This window comes from Eulemur rufifrons, chromosome 16 (assembly GCF_041146395.1).
Source record: "Eulemur rufifrons isolate Redbay chromosome 16, OSU_ERuf_1, whole genome shotgun sequence".
Lineage (NCBI taxonomy): Eukaryota > Metazoa > Chordata > Mammalia > Primates > Lemuridae > Eulemur > Eulemur rufifrons.
In genome coordinates this window covers 54,744,962-54,766,176 of record NC_090998.1, presented here as the reverse complement: position 1 = coordinate 54,766,176, position 21,215 = coordinate 54,744,962, and the positions used below count along the sequence as shown (strand labels likewise).

General features: G+C 38.8%; 1 protein-coding gene and 1 pseudogene across 3 annotated transcripts in view; one reads left to right on the top strand and one right to left on the bottom strand.

Annotated features, from left to right (window-relative positions):
- The window catches only part of PTPRR (protein tyrosine phosphatase receptor type R), a 231,363-nt gene that overhangs the window by 133,199 nt on the left and 76,949 nt on the right, over positions 1–21,215 (top strand). For all 3 annotated transcript variants that reach the window (XM_069490087.1, XM_069490088.1, XM_069490089.1), the window contains one exon: positions 7,414–7,682. In XM_069490087.1, coding sequence (XP_069346188.1) covers positions 7,414–7,682 — 269 coding nt within the window. The remainder of the gene's footprint in view (positions 1–7,413; positions 7,683–21,215) is intronic.
- On the bottom strand, positions 3,756–4,662 carry LOC138396719 (small ribosomal subunit protein eS1-like; annotated as a pseudogene).

Here is a 21,215-nt window from a genome sequence, read left to right as displayed (position 1 = left end):
CACACTCTCTGCTAGTGGAGCATGGTTGGGGACAGAGAATAGAGTGAATTGTGGGAGAAGGAGGACCCTTCTGGAGGCTTCTGCAAAAGCCTGATGAGGAAGATGCAGGTGGCCCAGAGCAATGGGTGGTGGTGGGGATGGAGGGGAGTAAAGGATTGGGATCTATTTGAAGGTAGAACTGGCAGGACATGCTGTGTCCTGATTCTCAGGGAGAGGGGGAAAGAAATTAAGGATGACTCCTAGGTTATTTGGCTTGACTACTTGGGTAGCAGTGCTCTCATTTCCTGGGAGAGGAATGTGTTGGGGTGAGGACTCGTGTATTCAGATAGTTCTTGAATAAATGAAAGAAAGAAATAGAATGATAGATTTTAAATACTATCTTAAATTTTAATATGAAAGAGTCACTTAGAAAAGTAACAGAGGGAACCAGAAGCACATAGATAGAAAATTGATACTTATAGGAAAATAAATACTACCTGATAAGATTGAGATGAAGCTAAGTTTATCTGATGCAACTTACCACAGAGGAGTCAACAGTTCACATTTAGGGACACGTCAAATGTGGTTCTTTAAAATAAGCTCGTCTTTATCAGTGTTCAAATGTTTTGATAATTATCTTGATGTAAAATAAGTTTTTTACTTGGATTTCCCAGTAATAATTATATCATCACTTTTATGATTGTCAAACACATATATTCCAATTCTGTGTCCCATAGTTTTGCTGATTCCATGGCAAAAGAGATAACTCAGAATTTCTCTTCTGGCATTAATTATATTTATGCAAGATCAAGTGCAGCTTTTTGCATCCAGCCTTCCTACATATCATAGAAATGAAAAGTATGTGGTTTTATTATGAAATTATATAGGTAAATTGCTGTAATGGAAGGTTGTGTGTGCTACATAACAATAACGTAAGACTTGGCAACATTTTTGAAATGTGGCATATTGTTTACTTTCCTTAAAATACAGAAAAAAAATATGTGTTGCCAGGCATAAAATTAGACAGGCATGACATTTCAAATATGTGACTTATTTAGCACCTCACAAATGTGAATTTAGAGTAGGTGGAGCGACAAATACAATTTTCCAAGAAAAAATGTGTGGGCAACTTCCAATCCATTCAGTCTGTTTTAGATGGAGGAAAACTTATTACTAAGAAGAATTAGTTCTTAAACTTGAACAAATAATAGAAAGAACACCATTTATCATCTAAATTAGACCTTCAAATGTACTTAAAGGTCTATTTACAAGGGCAAAGATATTTATGAAATGTAAATAGAGTGACTACAGGCCAGATTGCTTCTGGAAAGCAGTTTGAGAAATCACATAAAAACAGCTGTTTGGGTCAGTAAAAGCACTGGCATGTTAGACCCATAGAAGAGTCATCCATACATATTGCAAAGTTTCTCTGGTCATGGTTTGGTAGCTGAGGCAGGAAATCCTATATCTAAGCACCTGCTATAGCTTGAGAATCAAACAATAAATACATGTTAAAGGTAGACATAAATAACCACAATTTTTAACTTGTTATACGTAATCCCTAGGAATTTAAGGGAAATAGGACCAATCATTCCAGATTCTCAGCTAGAATGATTGGTTACAGATCAATTTCTTTCTTTTCTTTTTTTTTTTTTTTTAAGAGATGGGATCTCACTCTGTTGCCTAGGCTGGAGTTCAGTGACACAATCATAGCTTAGCTTACTGCAGCCTCAATCTCCTGGGTTCAAGGGATCCTCCTGCCTCAGCCTTCCAAGTAGCTGGGACCTCAGGCGTGCACCGCTACACCTAGCTAATATTTTTATTTTTTGTAGAGACTGGAGTCTCACTATGTTGCCCAGGCTAGTCTCGAACTCCTGGCCACAAGTGATTGTCCTGCCTCAACCTCCAAAAGTGCTAGGATTACAGGTGTGAGCCACCACACCCAGCCATACAATGTCTTGTTTATGGAATACAGTAGGGATTGATTCATGTTTATTAAATTAAAAGAAAATGAATGAACTCTTTCAGAACTAGCTGCAAAAATTATAAAGAACAAATGCTACAGACTGTTGGTTGGTGGCATCATTTTAAAATTTGAACATATTTTAACCCAAACAGAATGTTATGTGTTACTTATGAGATTTTTTAAATAAAAATTATAAGCTGCATAAGAGCTTCAAAGGATTTTTTTTTTAGCTGTCTCCCATTTCTGTCTTCCTCTGAATCTCTTGTTCCCACCATTACTTTTTCTCTTACTATATAGTTTGACTTTTACAGCTCCTCTCATTCAATTATCCTTTCTCTTTTTCATTTTCAAATGATTGAATGACTTAATGGCATTCCAAGATTTAAACAAGCTCTTAAAGATGAAGGAAAAATGTTGACTTGTCATTTTTGTGGTAAGCTTTTAGGTTGAGTTTTAAAACAAAGTGAATTCACATAGAGAAATATGCATATGCTATATTCCAAACCTCAATCTGTGCAGAGAAAACTCTCTGACACACTTTTTCAGAGACTTTGGGAAAGAGGTTTCGAAGAAGGGTATGGGAACTTGAAGAAACAGTAAAGTTAAATGATCACATGCCTGGAAGTTAGAAAACCTGGATTCTAGATTTTATTTCCAACATTCCATAAATCATTCAACTGCTCTGGGCTTACACATGCTGGTTTCTCAAAAGCAGTATTAATGACATTTTGGACTATTTATCTTGCAGGGGTGGGGAGTCTTTCCTGTGTTTTGTAGGGTAGCATCCCTTGCCTCTGCCCACTAGATGCCAATAGTACCCCTTCCCTTCTTCCTCACTCCCCTCCAAATATGACAACAAAAAATGTCTCTAGCCATTGCCAAATGTTCCCTGAAGGTCAAAATCCCTGCCAGTTGAGAACTATACTGCCTTTCGGTTTAATTCCATGACAACTGCCCTACTGCCAACTAGCAACCTCTTCAATACTTTCCACATTTCTGCGGACAGCCCAATCTCTTGAGTATTTTTAAACAGTGTCTTATACACATTATACATCCTCCAGGGTCTGATTTCCCTAATTAAAAATGTAGAAATCAGTTTGTACACATACTACACAGAGACAAGTTTAAAAGTTGACCTCTCACCAGAGATGAAGTAAACAAATAACTGATTGTAAAATACGTTACAAAGGTTCCTCATCAAAAGCATAAGCTCTATGAATGGTAAGGGAGGACTCACTAGACCTTGTTTCATGCTAATATAATCACAAAAGGATCTGTCAAAAACAATTGAGAAGGTCAACATTTCCTCAGCTTTCTCATTTTCATTGTTGAAATATGTTTCTCCAAAATCCAAATGTAAACAGACAAGCAAATGTTCTGATATGCATATTATATTTAGATGTGAAGAGCTTAGAATATATAGTACACGCATTATCTTCTACTAAATGTATTTTTGTAAGGGGACAGATATATTTGTTTCTTTCTATATTCAGGAAAATAACTTGCTTGCAGTTAAAAAAACTCACCTTAAATTCTGTTGCCTCATCCTTTAGTAGTTATGTGTTTAGCTTAACACAATAAGCTTAAGATATATAGGTTATCCTCTGACTGGTATTGTTCTAGTATGGGTTTTTCTTTTACAGAGTGGTGGTGACAAAGTACACTGTAAGGGTGACGAAAACTGAAAAGAAGCAGTAAGTTAAAAACCTTAGGCACTACGTACATGATAAAGGTGTTCATCTTTAGTATTTTCTATACCTTTTTTCCCACAAATAAGACTTTTTATTTTTCACTATTAAAAGTCTGAATTTTAAGCAGATTCTTGGACTGATGGTTCATTATCCATCACATCAGCTCGTTCAATTTTAGCACATCTCGTCCCCAGTTGCTTTTCCAGAACTACTATCTTCACCATGAAGCCCCGTCAGTTTTCCCAGTTCACACTAGGGCTTCTTCAGCATCTTTATTTTTCTAATGAAGACATTGCGGAGAGGATACATAGGTTGGCAACCCTTTTCTATGTCTTTTTGAAGCGGTCTGGAATCAATTTATTGACTACTTCTTTCAAGTCATTCATCTGCACTATATCTGATTGTTGCATTTTCTAAACTATATTCTAAGCTCTCCACTTCTAAAGACTGCTGATTTTTTTAGTAAAACCAACACAGAGCAGATGAAGCAAGTAACCATCAGGCGTCTTGACATCAACACGAGCTTCTATCATGGTCTGGCACTTTTTGACCATGGAACACACTTTGTCAGATCCATGCCACGGAAATCGGTTGGGTAGTTTTTATGCTGAACATCCTCAATTAATCAACTTAAATTTCTAAATACAAATTCATCATTCTCCAGATCAGCAAGGCTCACTTTAAACACATCACCCTTGAGGCGATTAGATGCAGTTTTGGTTTCTTGAGTCCTGGTGACTAGTGTTTTCCCGGTATTTCTTAATTGAATATAGCAGGTGCTTTCACATCATAGCAATTTTTCTTAGAAAATGGATCAACCACTTTCTTCTTGACTACCTTTTTGCCACCTTTTGTAAGGTGTTTGTTCTTGCCAACTGCTATGGTGCTGCTCCAAGAGCTAAAAGAGCAGTATTTTCTTTCCTGTAGTTTAAAGACACCACAATATGCTGTTTGAAAGTGATTATAATAAAGGTAAAAAGATTTGTCACTTTGTATTAGATGTCTTTTTTTCTTATTCAGCAACATTTGTCATGGGAATATTATAAATCCATTATTTTTCAAAATTTAAGATTTAGTTTTACCCTACCAGAGTCCATGAATACCACCAGTATAAAAGTATCCAGATTATGAAGAAGTGAACTGACATAAAAGACAATAAGGATTCTCTTTCATTTCCTGAAGTTCAGTGTATAATATGCATGTCCATAGGTGCATAGTCCTTTTCCTTAAGGAAATCTTTCAGTCCACCAGCATCATACTCTTAGAGTTAGTGGGTTTGCAACCCAGTTGTGCAGGGAGCAGGGAGGGTGGAAAATGCACAGGATTGCAAGTCAGAATTGTGTTAAGGCTGAGCTCTGCCACAGGTAATTGTGGACTTCCAACAAGCCCATTGCTTGGCCAGACCTGTTTCCTTAATTTGTAACAAGGTTAGAAAAACCTCTAATGACCATTCTAACTGATTCCCTTGGTATCTCTAACTAAAAAGTAGCTTGGCATATATCCACTCCTATTTTTTTAATCTCTCTGCCCTCCCCCAACCTTCTTTTTTGTTACTGCAATTTGGAATGTTAGACCCAAGACATAATTAAACTTAGTTTTCATTCTGTGTTTAGATGAATTACAAAAGCTTCCTTTTATATCACAATTTCTAGTTCTTTAGCTCTTAATTTTAAGTCATCTTTTCATGACTGTGTGTATACTGTTAGGTAAATTTTTTTCAGGAAGAGACATAGGTGGTATATTTTCTGAGGTCTTGTACATTTGAGAAATTTTGTTGGCTTCATACACATAAACTTCAATATGTCTGGGCACAAAATTCATGCATCCTTTGAAATATATATTTTTTTCTCAAAGCTTATGAAAAATTGTTCCATTTTATTCTCACATTTATTCCACTTACTTCAATTGACATACATTGCTTGGGTTTTTGGGGGTTTTTTTTAACCTAAGAATGTTTCTCATTTCATATCCCTAAGTTCCATAAAAACAGGGGGCAGGCTATTCTGTTCATAGTGAAATACTCTGTACCTTTTACAACACACAACACAAAGTAGGCACTGAAAAATAGTTTTGGATGATTTGCTTCTCTTTCATTTATTCTATTAAATAGTTTTTCGTTTACAGTAACTCTTCTCTGGCACATATCCTATCTTTTCTCTTGTTTTCATATTCATCTTTTTATTCTTTTGTTCCACATTCCAGGTAGTCTCAAATTTGCCTTATATACCACTGATTATGTTTTCTTCATTGCCAGTTCTGTTCTTTATTGCTTGCAAAAAAAGATTTACATCCTGCTTCTGAGTTTTCAGTTCTGTAGGTTCTTTTTCTTAAATCTGTCTGATAGCTTTTCATCTAGATTGTTGTGTTTTCATTTTATTCTGATCCTTTTTTATAATCTTGTTGCTAAACAGACTTTTTTTCACAATATTATTTTGAGAATACTGGGCTATTGGAAACTATTTGTTTCCAAAACTGGCCTGAAACAAATTCTCTAAGGTATTTATTTCCTCCACAATTTCAGACAAATTCTTCCCTAATTTTCTTTTTTTCTTATGATCCTTTAATAAGAAAAAACATATATTTAGATTTTGTATCTTTACAAGAGATTTAAAATATAGAGATTACTAGGATTTAAAGGAACTTTAAAAGAGAAGGAAAGACAGAATTCACCTCATAACTAGAGTAAATGTGATTACAAAGTGCCCTGTCCCCCTAAGGTGACATTCATTAAGCTCATGGATTCCAAAAATTAAACAGGAGAGTTCATTTGGCTTAAGACTTTTTAAGATACAGATATCATCCGTGGCTATATATCTTCAGATAATTACAGGTAATGGATTAAGTCACCTCTTCATGTGAATTAATTTGCCAAGTCACTTCCTGAGAGCAGACTTGGAGAAACACAAGATATCTAGTTTCTGCAGGAATTGGAGTACAGAGGTTAGCATCAAAAGAAGGATAAAAAGTACTATAACAAGGGAAGCCTAAGGACCTGAGAGATAAATTTTGTTCACCTCACAATTTTTCCTGTGAAGTATGCCAGCAAAGTCAGTCCAGTTCTTTTAAAAGTTTAAAAGTGATGATCGCGTCATTTCTAAATCAAATTAGGCATTCCAGAAAAAGCTCTGAGAATGAAAGAAAGTGATACTTTTCCTTTTGTTCTACATGCATTAAAAATTAAAAGGAGAAAAGGGTAAGACAGAAAATGATGGTTGTCCAAATTATTCTTTGATATATGGCCTAAAGTTAATTTGGCAAGTATTTACCAGATACTTAAGTTAATATATGAGTAATGCAGATATTTACCAACATAAGAAATTATGATTTATGGCATAACTATTCCTTTACTGATATTTTGCAAAACTTTTTCTTTCATGCCATATTGGATGCAGATTGCCATTTCTATAAATGCCCTTGTTTCATAGCTATTCCTTCCATAAACCATTCCAGTCATTTTAAGTAAGAATTCCCATGGGATCAAACTGACATCTGGAATTTTTATAAGATTAGCTAAATTTGCTTTTGAATATATCTTTGAGAACAGATTCATGTATACAAATATTCGATATGTATGTGCAGCATTACTAGAAATACCAAGTATGTCATCTTGAGCAAAATCTCCATACCACAAAACCTAGAAATCATTCTAGAAAGTTTTGCTTACTTTATCATTAAAACCTGATTTTGATTTGTCTACTAGATTGAGGTGGAAGAGATCATACTCTATTGTTTAGTGTGAGCAAACGTGACAGGAGCCTTTTATATCTCCTCCTATAGATTCTTTATAGATTAAAAGAAAGGCTTCAGCTTTCCTTGAGACAAGATAAAGAGAAAAACCAGGAGATCCACCTATCCCCGGTCACATTACAGCCAGGACAGTCTGAGGCAAAGACGGTCCACAGCATGGTCCAGCCTGAGCAGGCCCCGAAGGTGCTGAATGTTGTCGTGGACCCCCAGGGCCGATGCACTCCTGAGATCAAAGCTACCACCTCGACCTCCGTCTGCCCTTCTCCTTTCAAAATGAAGCCCATAGGACTTCAGGAGAGGTAAGAACTTATTGTCTATTCCTCTGCATGTGGCTTTTTAAAAAGAGTATTCATCAGCTTAAAAAGAAAGAAGTAGAAGTAATTGACATGATTAGGTTAAATCGTTTGCCACCAGATGGACAGCAGGATGAAATAATATTTTGTTGTCTCCCAAAAGAAGCCAGCTGTGTTAGATAGAAACTTTATGTACATCTGATTCTGTTAAGCTTGCGTAGACCCAAGCAAAGTCCATCTTTAACTACAAGACAGTTGCTATCACCATTTATCGAGTGATTATTGAGGTTTACTAACCTCACATGATGCTATCTTGTTTAATTGTCATAACCTCTGGTAGGAGAGGGACTGGGATTGGACTCAGAGTGTTTGCTGCAAAAGCCTACATTGTTTGCAGTCAAGTAGAAGGAGTCTATGCCACAAATCAATTTTTTAAAAAGTTTTACCTCTGCTTTCTTTAACCACAATGGACATTCAATATCAAGATCCTTGACAAAATTTTTGTTGCCTTACCTGCCTTTGTGATGTTATTATACATGTGATATACTTTATACTGACTGAGACATTTCAATTTAAAGCAAATACGATGGAAGGAAACTAGAATATGCAAAATACATAAATGAGGGGCTAATTCTTTGCTTCCCAAAAAATATTAAATAAAGCTTTCCCTGGTGTTTTTCAAAATAAGAAGTCTCATTTTTACACTTAAAATATGATTTGTATTATACCCAACATTGAACACCAGGGTAGTGCGGGAGGTAAGAAGTTCTCAAGGTACAATCCCAGTTTCATTCTCCTCTTGTTTTTATGTCTCCGCTTTCTATCACTGTCCTTTTTGTTACCTTAGGCTTTTAGATCACATATATAAATTTTGAATGTGTTTTCCATGATGCATCACAATGCCCTATGCAAATTGTCATGGTTTACACACACACACACACACACACACACACACGCACACCCCCTTCAGAAAATGTACTTTGGGCTTTAAGAACTATAGAAGACAAAATTGGTCATTCAAAATTCTTTGAAAGTATCATCAAAGAACACTGAATTACATGAAAAGAAAGGGATTTGTTAATCCCTAAACACTTTGACTCCACAGCAGGAGGAAAACAGAATGATGAAGTCATTCTTTCTACCTCCTCCCCAAACACCATTGGTTTCCTGATGGATCAACATAGGTCTCCATGTGACATTCTCTTACTTGGACACCACTAAATTGCTCTTTGGGATTCAGCATGGAAAGGAAGACAAGATAGAACTTTCTCCCTGAGGCTAACTGGGAGTCAGGAGAACTGATCCCAGACCCAGCTCTGCCACTCCTGGGTTGGGTGGTCTCAGCTGAGTCATGTAATTGAAGTGGATGTTTGAGAAGGGAAAAGACAGGGATGGCGTCCTACACATCCCTGTGGTCCACGTGAGGGATTCTAGCAGGGCAAGCACAGATCAGTGTTACATAGATTCCCTGTCCCTTGACCTACAAAGGTCCCCACATTGCTGCCCTTCTCCTTCACACTTCCTTCCACCTCAGAGCCGGAGAAAGATATTCTCTCCACACGGGCTCCAGGCCATTCCCCCCAACCTAGTAACTGACTCCACCAATTTTCCTCCTCTGTTTTCAGCTGTACCCTCTTTATTACTGCAATCCTCTCAGCATAGACATAGGTTCTCTTCTGTGTCAAAGAAACTCCCTTAACCCAATTCCTCTTCTGGTTCTTGCCTTTTCTTCCCTTCTCAAATAAGTGTATTAAAAGAACAGAAGATACTTGTTGCTTCCTTGATCTTCTTCAACCTTTCATCCTCTCTATGTCTTTCACATGCTTGATTATCAAGTTGATTACTGATGGTCTAACCACCAAATCCAAAGTGCGTGTTTCCTTTCTTTTCCGATCTAGCACTGATGACTACCTTCTTCTTAAACTTCTCTTCCTCCTTTGGCCTCAAGAACATCATTTTTGGGGCTCTTCAGTGGTTACCTTTAGTCTCCCACACAGACTTTCTTCTTCTTTTAACCTCAGAGTTGCATCCTGTGTCCTCTTCTCTCCTCCCTGAGTAACCTTAACCACAGCCACTTCTTCTCTTACTACCTTTTAATAATTATGATTCCTAAAAAAATTACCCCCAGCTCAAATCTACCTTTCTGTGAGATCCAGACCCATATTCCAGCACTGAACCGGACATCTCTACCCTGATCTTACTTAAACACTGCAAATTTACAACATTCAGAAATGGAACTCAAGATTTTCCTCATTACATTATTTCTCTTCTTTTTTTATTCTGAATCCCAGCAATGTGGCAATATCCTCAGCTCCTCCTCTTTCTTCTTTCTCCCTCCCCATATAGACAAACATTATGAAGACCTGACATGTTTCTCCAAGTATTTGCTTCCATCCAACTCCAATACCACTGAGAACTCAAGACCTCCCCACTTCTCCTAACCAGCCTCCTACTGGTTCCCCTGTTTCAAATCCTCTCTAGACAACTCAAGCAGTGGTTTTCTAAGTGGTGTTTGAGTGTTGCTCTCTTTATGAAATCCCTCAGTGCTTCCGCATTGCCTTCAGTAAAACACTGATTATTCCTACATATGGAATAGGAGACCCTTTCTGATCTGGCCTTTGCCAAACTCTGTTCACTCATGTTTACTGCTAAAAACTCCCTTATACTCATCCTGTTACTTGGACATTTTTCTAGACACTATGCCATGCTCTTTTAAGTCTAAGAATTAGTACTTGTCTAGAACCTGTCCTTCTTTTTCCTAATCCTATGAGCCCTTGACAAATACCACCAATATAGTGAGCATGAATCTGGATGTAGAAATCTGGAGATGAGAAACGTAATTTCATTTTTCTGAAACTTAACCTAAGCTTTTTTTCTAGGCGCCATTCCACCTAAATGGTAGAAACTTAATTTCAGCCCCTTCGTGATTCACCCACCCATTATCTCTGGTTTCCTGGGGTTGCATCTATGTTTTAAGGGGATTTTCTCCACATGAAAAGTAGGGGCTCCATCTGCCCTGATGTCATACCTGCAAACTTTCATCTGTTCACATTTCCATTATGTTTTCAGTCCTCACAATTATAGTGAGGACAGTTGCCACCACATTGTCCCTTGTTGCTATTTATGTAACCCCTTCATTTCCAGCAATTGCTTCCTCATTTTCTTTCTCTCCTGCCCTATCTGGGCTATGTCCAAGCCACTTCTAGATGCCCAAGAATCATCTCACTGCTCTACCCCAAATGGAGGCACAGGAAATTCTAGGCATGTCTAAGATGCCATCCTCCTGAAACACCTCCAGGCCACTTCTTCTCATGGCTCTACCAAGGGTTCAGGTCCTCCCACTGACAGTTCTCCATTTCCTGGGGCTTAGCCATGAAGGATATGGGTCTCATTGACACTTGCACCCATAAAGCAGCCCCTCTAACACTTACCCCTCCCCTAAGCCCACTACCTTTTTCTCAGGCTTTGAGAACAGAAGACCCTGCTCTTATTTATTTCACATTCCGTCTTACCTGACATCCACACCTTGAGACAGATCCTTCCACTAAGGGCCTGGCCTTTAGAACTCAAAGTCCATGACAGGACTCAAATTTCTCTGCTTTCTGTTTTCAGATTTCTTCCTAAGGCAGTAAAGAAACCAAGCAGTTTGGCAGCCTTGATGCAAAGAAGGTCAAAGGTGAGGGGTCGGAGTGCAAATATAAGGAGGGAAGTCCAAGCATCACTTCCTCTCGGAAGCCGTTTCAGGCTCCCTCTGCCTCCTTCCCCCTCCTCCTCCAGCCCAACACTGATTTAGCTACTTCTCTCCTGCTCCCCTCGGCTTTAGTCCCCTAACCCTGTGTGCATACCATATTTATAGCACTTCTTGCATGTCTTTTAAATTCTGGTTTTTTAATCTGTCTTAGCCAATAGACTCTAAGATTCTTGAGGGCACATATACGATTTAATTGTCCGTGTATCTCTTACATACAGAACATAATTCCTAGAGAGCAGGAACTCCTGGAAATAAATGCTTGAATGAATGAATGGCTAATTCTCAGGCCAATTCCCAGTAGTTACAGGGAAACACTCTGCTCATTCCACCCTTCCTTCCTCTCCTATTCTGACTGCCATTTTTCTGCCATAATTCCCTGTCAAGATGGCATAGTGAAAAGTTTTAAGAGTGATAAAATATGAAGAATGTATAGTGTTCCATGCAGTCAGAAAACTTCTCTGGCAGTTTTAAGCCTCAAAGCTTAATTTATGCTTATGTGTGCTAATGGTGCCTTTAAAATGGCCTCATATTTTATAGCCCCTCGTCTCTTGATCCTGGAGTGAAGTAATAATCTTCTGTTTATTGCATAAGAGTCTGACTTCATTAAAATCACCATGAGACCATAAAGGCTCCATTTATGAGTCACTTGTCCCAAAAATCTTTTGAATCATACCATGTAAATCTCTCATCCCTCATAGAGGTAGAATCTATTATTTTGACATTAGTAATAATAAAATAGAATTTAAAATTAAAATACAAATAAAAGAAAATATAGAGACTAAATGTATATGTTTAACTGAGTACAAAGGATAGACTCTGGAAATTATGAAGATTAAAGAACCTTATATAGGAAAGGACACAGCAGTTCTCTCTTCTTTTCTTCCTATTTTCAAATAGTCACTCAATTATATTGATTCTTATTCCTCCAACTTTCTCATTATTGATTCTCTTTTTCTGTAGTTATCACCCTGGAGCCAGCTCTCAATACTACATGGTCAAATAATTGTACCTTAGGATTATAAAATGTATTAGGACCAATATATGTTATATATTTCATATATATTATTTTATTTCATCTTATCTGGATACATCTAATTTTCTTTCCTCCAATACTCTTTGGGTTTATTATGCTATAACAATACTTGCATTATCTTACTTTGCAAAATTCCTCATTAGCTCCCGTTTCCCTACAGGATAAGGCACATCGACCATCTTGTTGAGCCTTAAAAGTCCTGCACTATCTGGCCCTGATCATTTGCTCCATATCTGTTTGCCATTTCACCTCAACATAAACTTCTATTCCATCCAGTCTGTTCTCGTTCCCAGCCTCCTCAGTGTGCTGTGCTCCTGCCCATTTTGCATCTCTGTCTACCCTGTCCCTCCTCTTCCCTCTCTACCTATCTCTAGTCTCCAGAGTTTAACACAAAACAGATCCCTGCCATTGGCCATGCAACCTGTTCATGCCCACAGTGGTTTATAACACCTATGAATTCTCATCTACACCACTCCTCTAGCCATGATTTTAATTGAAGAGTCATCCATAAAGGGACTGAAACTGGTTTTTAAGTGATTTGTCCTATCCCTTAACCACACTGCAAGAATCTTAAGAACAGGTACTATGGCTCAAGATAACTCTTTTGTCTCCCATGGTTCTGGTAATCCTGGCACATACATAGTAAACACTCAAAAAGTATCATGGAGTTAATTAGTTTTCCTTTGCATCTGGAGATCTCATATATTTTTAAAGAACCTTCCATAAGAACAAATAGCCTAATGATAAACTGTAGGGCTGAGTCTCTGTGTTAATATTACTTCTGACATTTATTAAATAAGTCACTCAGCAGAGTAATTAACTCCTCTGTGGTATAGTTTTCCCAATAATATCTAAACAAAATAATATCTGTTCCACCTTATTTCAAAGGACCCTGCATAATTAACAATTAGTATAAAATGGCATGGTGTCTTTGAGAAGGTAAAGGAAACCTAGTATTCTTTTTGTTTCTCTTCTTTGATTCCATTTCACAAGTCTCTGGTAAGTCAGTTGTATTTTTGAACTCAGGAGAGTTGAAACTTTTTTCCTACTGAATTGATACAGTTAAACCTGCCAGATAACATCATGTTTTTAAACTGTCAATTGGCTTATAGTTTTCTCATCCTATTCATAAATATACATTTTATATATATAATTTATAAATATATACTTACAAATTGAACATTAAATGTTAAGTAATAAATAACCGTATCAAATTTGTCTATGCTAGTGTAATAAATGAATTCATTTCCCATGGTGAATCCAGGGATTAGAGAGATAAATTCAAGTGCCTATTCCATGACTACTATGTGTTTAACTTAAAACCTGTTTGTTCACCTGAAATGAGGAAAATAACAAGTGCCTTGCACAGCTCTTATGACAGTTAAGTAGGTAACAAAGGTCATGTGGCTGGGACAGCATGAGGCCATAGTTAGCTCATGTTCCCTCTCCTTTGTCCCATCCCACTCCTCCCCAAATCCTCCACTGGTCACTCTCAAGGAAACTGTATACAGGCTGAGTTCCAAATGCCGAGTAAATGAAGAATCACATTCAAACTCTAGAAGGTACATTGTCTTCAATGGGAAAACAGAGAACTTATAAATCTGAAAGTTTCTGCAGATTTCCCCTTGAGGCTACGGTATAACCAAGGGCCAATTTTATGGAAAAGAACTCAACAGGCAAATTGAATATGTTCACATTATTTCTTCATTTTTCTCACTCAGTTTTCTATCAGAAGTAAAACTGAGCAAGGACATTAGAGAACTGTCCAGAAAGAAAGGGTGGAGTCATTGTCACATAGCACTCTGTTTTCTTAGAGGTTGCAACCTGGCTGGGCCTGGGAGGTTTCTAACAGAGCTAGAAATTTGTCTGCAATGGTGGAGGCCATGAAAAGACAGGCCTTGTCAAGAAGACGTTGAGCATTCTACAGCCAAACTCAAAGCCTTTGCTTGCTACAGTTTCCTCCTGGCAAGGTAGAATGTCCTGACTTCTGTCCCTAGCTCATTTGGATTCTCACAAATTTTAACTTGGAAAATCCTTAATCATTCCTCCACTGGTCTCCTTTTGGGAGCTATGAGTAAAGAATGGATATAACTTCATATCAGAGTGCAAAGTATACAAAAATACTCTGGAAATTAAAATCTGTATTCATTAAATAGACCCATCAATAAAAATGGACCCAACTCCTTCATTTTCTGTCAAATGAAAACTGAGGCCCAGAATCTTCTCTCTTAGGTCTCAGGTGAGGTTCTGTAAAAGCATAGCCTGACACAAGGATTCCTGTCCACTTGAGTTATAGAGAAGCTGTTCCCAGGAGAAGCTTGTTAGAAAAGTAGGGGAGGCAGAACAGAGAAAAGGGCCAGCAAAGGGGTGGTTTCAGCTGCCACCTACCCTCCACCTGACACACAGGGAGGGAGCTCTGAGCATGAGAGGCCCCTCGTGGACAGTTTTCTCACCTGAGGCAAAGGGCTGGGCCTCTGTTCTCTCATGTTAGTCAACCATGGACTTCAGGCTACCCAGGCATGGTGGAGGCAGCGGGACTTGGCAACAACCACCAGCTGAGGGTGATGCTCCGGAGAAGTGGCAGGTGGGCGCCATTAACAGGCAGCACTGCCAGCAGTGGAGAAGGAGAGGATGGGGTGCCAGCTGGGAAAGGTGATCCAGGTGGGGTACCAATGGCATTACTGTGCTTGCTAAAGGTTGCAATACCAGTTGCAGCAGAGCTAAGTTTACACTCCAGGTTTCCTTGATCTTTCCAGGCCATTGTACACATACCACATGGCCTCCTCCAAATAAACACCATCCGTTCTGTTAGCACCTGGGACCAGCACCATTGCACACAGTCTAGCAATCATGACTCAGCAGCTCAGCCTGACACTATGTGGGATCATAAACATAACACATAACAAACAAACAAACATGTAGATGTCGATCCTAATTTAACTCCAAATAACATCAATAAAAATAAGAACTGGATAGAACCTATGAACCCTCCACATGCACTATCTCATTTCATCCTCACAAAGCACCTATTATCCCTTCCTCACAGTGAGGACACTAATGCTCAGAGGGTTTAAGTTACTGCCCAGATAACTTAATAATAAGTTACCGGGAGTGTGAGGGTGACAGACAGAACCCAAGCATAGTGGCTCCAGAGGCTGTACTTGTAACAAATGCTACATTGCCAGCCTTTGGGGGCAAAGGGGAGGACATTCCTATAGCCCATGGAAAATGCACTTTAACATAAATTACATATTGATATATTTAGCAAGTAGGTATATTATTGAGTGTCACACTGTTACTCCTCTTAGCAAATTTCATGCTTGGTTTTCAGGATATTTTTCAGATTTTACGTCACACAAAATGCCATTTTATGAGGTAGATTTTAAACGCTCAAGGCAGATAACCATTTTGTCACCACTGTAGAAGCACACTGTCTCTCTCGGTGTTTTCCTTTATCCGGTTCCTCCCGTTCTAGAGGCCCAGTGGTAACTGGCTAAAGAACCAAAGTGATGGTGAACACAAAGGTAGTAAAGTTGAGGTGATGGAGACAGGAGACAAAAAACTAGAAAACCCACGTTAGAAACTATTCTCAAAGGACGTAGTGGACGGGGTCTCTATATTGCTCAAGCTTTCTGGATAACAACTCGCCCATTTCCAGATGTGTGTGGCAGACAGTGGAGGTGGCAGGAAAGCAGACAAGCACATACATGTCCCTGCCCCTCCACCAAGCTGCTTTCCCCGCTGTCAGAACAGGACATAGAGTAACGGCTAATCTAACCGTTAGTGGCCGACATGCCACGGCATCCGTGTGCCAACCACCGCGCTGATGTGTTATCGCACACAATCTTCACAGCATCCCTTGAGGCAGGAACTATTTCTATGCCCTTCTTGCAGGTAAGCGAACAGAGATCTATAGAAACTGAATAACACCCTCAATGTCACAAAGAAATAAAGGTTTAGTTGGAGATTCAAATCTAGACAGTCTGGTTACAAATCCACACATAACCACTATGTTCTACCTCCTTCTAGATGATACAAATGATAAATCTTTAACCTTCTATTACTATTATTTTATATAATCATATTCTTATAAACTGCTCTTATGGGGCTATCCACCGATGGGGGAGGCACTGGAAACACACACAAGCCATTCACTAACAGTGACCATCAGGCTGTTTTTCCCTTCATTGCAGGAGAGACACAATTGCATTTTTACGTAGGTAGGTTGGAGTTCCGAGGGGTTAGGAAAAAATCTTGAAAGGGTTTTTTATTCTTAAAAAAATAAATTAATCAACCCCCACAGGGATGAAGAAAATGGAAGCAAAAGTTTTGAAATCTGCCTAAAAATGAATGGCGAATCATGAGACAAAAATGTAATAGTGTTAAACGAAAGAAGTGACAGCAGATACAACCGAAAGAGAGAACAGAAGCCAACATACATTTTTAGAGAACTAAAAATAAAGGAGTTTTGCCTAACAAGATAAAAATTGGCCATTACTTATTGGCAAGTGCTGTCCAAGCAGACCCTGAAATGTTTGAGCCCTTGTGGCTGAACAAGACCCAAAACCTGGAAGTGGCTCCACTAGCAACCACTGCCATGGGTCCTTTCCTCTCTCCACGGTCCCTTTCCCACTTGTGGCCCCTGGCGGAGCAACAGGACTATGTGCCATTGAGTCATCTAACTGCTGTATCTACCTCCTGACCACGCTTCCCACAGGCCGCCTCACCCTGAGGTTCAAGCAGAAAGGGCTTCTCAGCACCTCCACGCCCCCATCCTTCAACACCCATTAACCTGCAAGCTGACCCAGGGCAGTGCTGATTCCAGCTTTAGGAGTAGCTTCCATTAGCACCCACTCCATGGGGGGCAAAACCAATTACCTTGGGGATGCTTATGGCTGCTCTGTAGAGTGTGACCTATTTTTAGAGAGAATTATGCTTAATTTTCCCTAGCTTCATAATGTTAGCGTTATTATAAAGTTCTTGTTGTCCTGACCCTAAAGAAGAGGTGGTTGTGGTATACTTTTTTGAGAGTCATGTTCCCTGATTCCTGTACATGTGATCAAATTAGAGTTTCACTTTGGAGAGTACTAAATGCAGTGCTTTTTAAAATGAAATTTCCGGTCTTTGCTAGGGGACCACGATCCAGATCTTGATGTACACGTTGACAGAATTAGGTGAAATGGCCTGTTTTGTAGAAGCATTTTAATCAGGGCAGGCACAGAAAATTCCCAGCGTAAGCTTTGCTTCCTATTTTGAGAGAGGCTAGCTCTGCATCCTAGATACTGTGTCAGGAGGTTTTCCCTTGCTGGCAGAGGCTTGTGCCTTAGGAGGTATTTGAAATATGTCACAAAGCTACAGTTCAGGGTCCTAGAAAATGTTTGCATTTTACGGACGGCCCGAACATTGTTTTCCTATGAAGTGAGGCGTCACTCTGCTCTCAGATTTGCCCAGATATTAGTACATGACCTCTATAGCAGAACAGTGAAAAATCACACATCATTCTTGGCAGATGACTTGAGCAAAATTAAGTTATTTTTCAAGTGATGGAGATTTTATTCTGTAATTTAAAAAATATATATTTGTATTTAATTACATAAATATAAAATTATATTTTTCTGTAAATATTATAAAAATGACTTTTAAGTGTCACCGCATTTAGCCACGCAGCCTGATTAATCTGAGTGTAATTTAACCACGGAGAGAGGCTGTGTTCTCAAGATCCGTTCTAAAGCTGGCCTAGAGGGCGCGCATCGGATTGTAATATGTGGAAATAGTGCCCTCTAGTGGAGAACGGCATGTGATGCAGTTGTTATCAATAGCTAGTCTCACCTCGGGAAAAGAAAGCCAAATGTTATTTTTATATTAAATGATGATGATGATGACTTTAATGTTCTCTATAGCAGGTGAGGCATAATCTCTTTTGGCAGATACCTTAGCAAAAAGTCCTCAGTGTAGTGGTGAAAGAGCTGTCACTTGAGAAATGACAAATTGTACACTTTTGAATAACAATGTTCGGCATCCAATCATTTTCATTTCTCATTTAATCCACAAATAATTTTAAGGAGAATGTGTCCAATGAAATTATTATTGCCTAATAATGTCTTAAAATGTATAGATCCATTTATTTGGGAGCCAGTGTTTTCTAAATCGGGGTTTGAAATATGAGCCTCAACGATTCTTCCCTTTTCCAAGCCCTCCCCATCCCACCTGTCTTCTCATTTCCCTCCTTCCCCTCTTGATTCTGATTTCCCCGCAGGGTGCGGTCTAGAGCACAAATGCCTGACACACACTGTATGTTCCATAAATACCTGTTAAACCTCAATATGAGGACAAGAAAAAGTTCTTAAACAATAGGTTAATATTATTGAAAGAAATACTTGCTTAAAAAATAAAAACAGATGATTCCCCCACCATCTCCCTCCTGCCCCACAGATGGAGTCTCTGGTGTTGCAGGCTGCCTGGCCTCATTAGCCACTGAGACTGAAGTGTCACAGAGCCATGGTCCCCATGTGTCCTCAACGATGTCACGCTGTATCCTCTGACTCTACGGGGAGTTTATAAAACCCTCATTTCCCCTGCTCTGAATATGATCTCCTGAAAAAACTTAGTTTTACTCTTGTTATGTTTTATTTGCTGCTTAATTTTGGCCCCTAAGTTAGTATATAGTTACTAAAGCCCTATTCAGAGGAATATTCATTTTCCTGGTAGAATCTTCAGTCTACCTAAGGATTCTAAGAAACAAGTTGGAATTTTAAACTCACTTGGATCAATAACGAGAGTAGAAATGATCAAGTGCTAAGGACACATGAGAGTGACTACATTAAAAGTACAGAAAAGACCTAGTTTGCCTGAAGGGATATACCTCAAACGTGGATCCTTCAGCATTTCAGTCTCCAGTGGACTCGCTGCTCAAATACCTGTCAGGTTTTCCAGTCAGCTCTTTTTCTCATTGTCCAAGGCAGCTTTTCCAAATCAGTACTGGTCTTCTTAAATTCCCTTTTCCCATCCCATACATAGGAAAAAAGGCAGACCTCTAGGAGTAAACTATGTCTAAACTACCTCTTCTCCCCTTCCCTGACCCCACGAATAATCACATGTGTGACATGCATACACACGTGCTCAGGTAGAACTCCTGAGAGCTCATTCATTTTTGTTTCCCTAGTTCCACACAGACAGTAGGGGCTCTTTAAATATCGACTGGATGATACAGAGTTAGCCTTATATATTTCAGCTCTGAAATGTCCAGTTATTTCTAGAAAGCCCAGGGGCAGAGAAAAATTCTTGCCATCTCATTCATGGGTGCTTAAATTCTTCAACCACTTTATGTGATCAACGAGTATTTAAGGTCTATGACCTCTCTGCTCCTGTTTAATGTTTAAGAATTAAAGGGACTCTCTCCTGAACCTGCTATTACAGCACAAATATGCATCAAGACATTTAGACAAGAAAAATCATAAAGTTGAATGAGTCCACATTTGTAAAGGACTGATCTAGAGATCTAGACAGCGGTCTCAGATGAGGAGATTGCAAGTTTCTCCAGGCAAGGCAGTGCTTCCTCGTCTTAGAACATTCTGTAGAGCTTGGTATGGGCGACTCTCCTTGCCTTTACTTCCTCATCTCTGTGTTGTAAAACTCCAACCTTCTTTTGCTTTTCTTCAAGTAATCATGAAATGTTTGCGGAGGAAACTTTCTTCCATCCAACTTCTTGATCCAAGTAATCTTTATAAGCCCGACCGTGGTAATAACGGCTCGATTTGCCATCACCTTTTTGTAGAAGAGAGTTTCGCTTTCAATCAACATTGAAAATGCATTATCTCAACTTTGAAAGTCTATCATTGCCCATCCTAGCCTCATAATCCATGGCATGTTAAATGTTTTGGGGAACAGAAATTAACAGAAAAAGCAAATTAATAATAATGGCTCCTATTCTAGCCAAAAATTGTATAAGAAAAGAGAAGGAAGGCAATGCCTCAATGCTGGGGCAATTCAGAGTAGAGTGAGTTTACTTTCAGCTGGGTGGGTTAGAAACAAAGAATGTAAGCAAAGAAGTATTACGCACATACTAGGTATGGGGGGAAGATCTTACGTATTTTATTTGGGCAGATTAGATCCAAGAGCTTCGTAGACAGATACTTTGTAAATACGTGCATGGATATATTATTGAAGTAATTACTTCCCTTGTTCAATGTAAAATCCCCGAGAGCAGTCAAGACCATACTCCATAAATACTATTCAAGAAGGGATGACCCAAAGTTTCTAATTTCTAATTTAAATATGTTTTTCCATGTCTGACCTGTAGGTGGCGTACTGAAACAACACTATGACATAAAAGTAAAACTCGAGGCCTCTGCGTCACAGAAATCCCTAAGCTCGGCCTTACATCATCTAGAGTGATACCAACAAAGTCTAGTGTGGGGAGCGTGTCTCAGGAAGTCTTTAACACAGTGTCAGCAATAGTCTCCCTGGAATTATTTTTTAATTATTTTATGTCACCACTAGTTTTATTCCCCCACGGTGTGGGGCGGGGCAGTGTGTGCAAAAAATCAAATGACATTAGACTGTCAAGATCCTCAAAATATTAATAACAAGTAAAATAATTAAAAGATGGCTTAAACATGATTATTTGACCCCACAGGCTTTTTTTCTAAATCATTATTATTCCTCATAGAAAACTAAACAGTGTAATTCAGTAAACTAAATGGTAACCCCTTTGGGAGTCAAGACCATGTCTTTTTTTTAATTGCCACGTCCATGA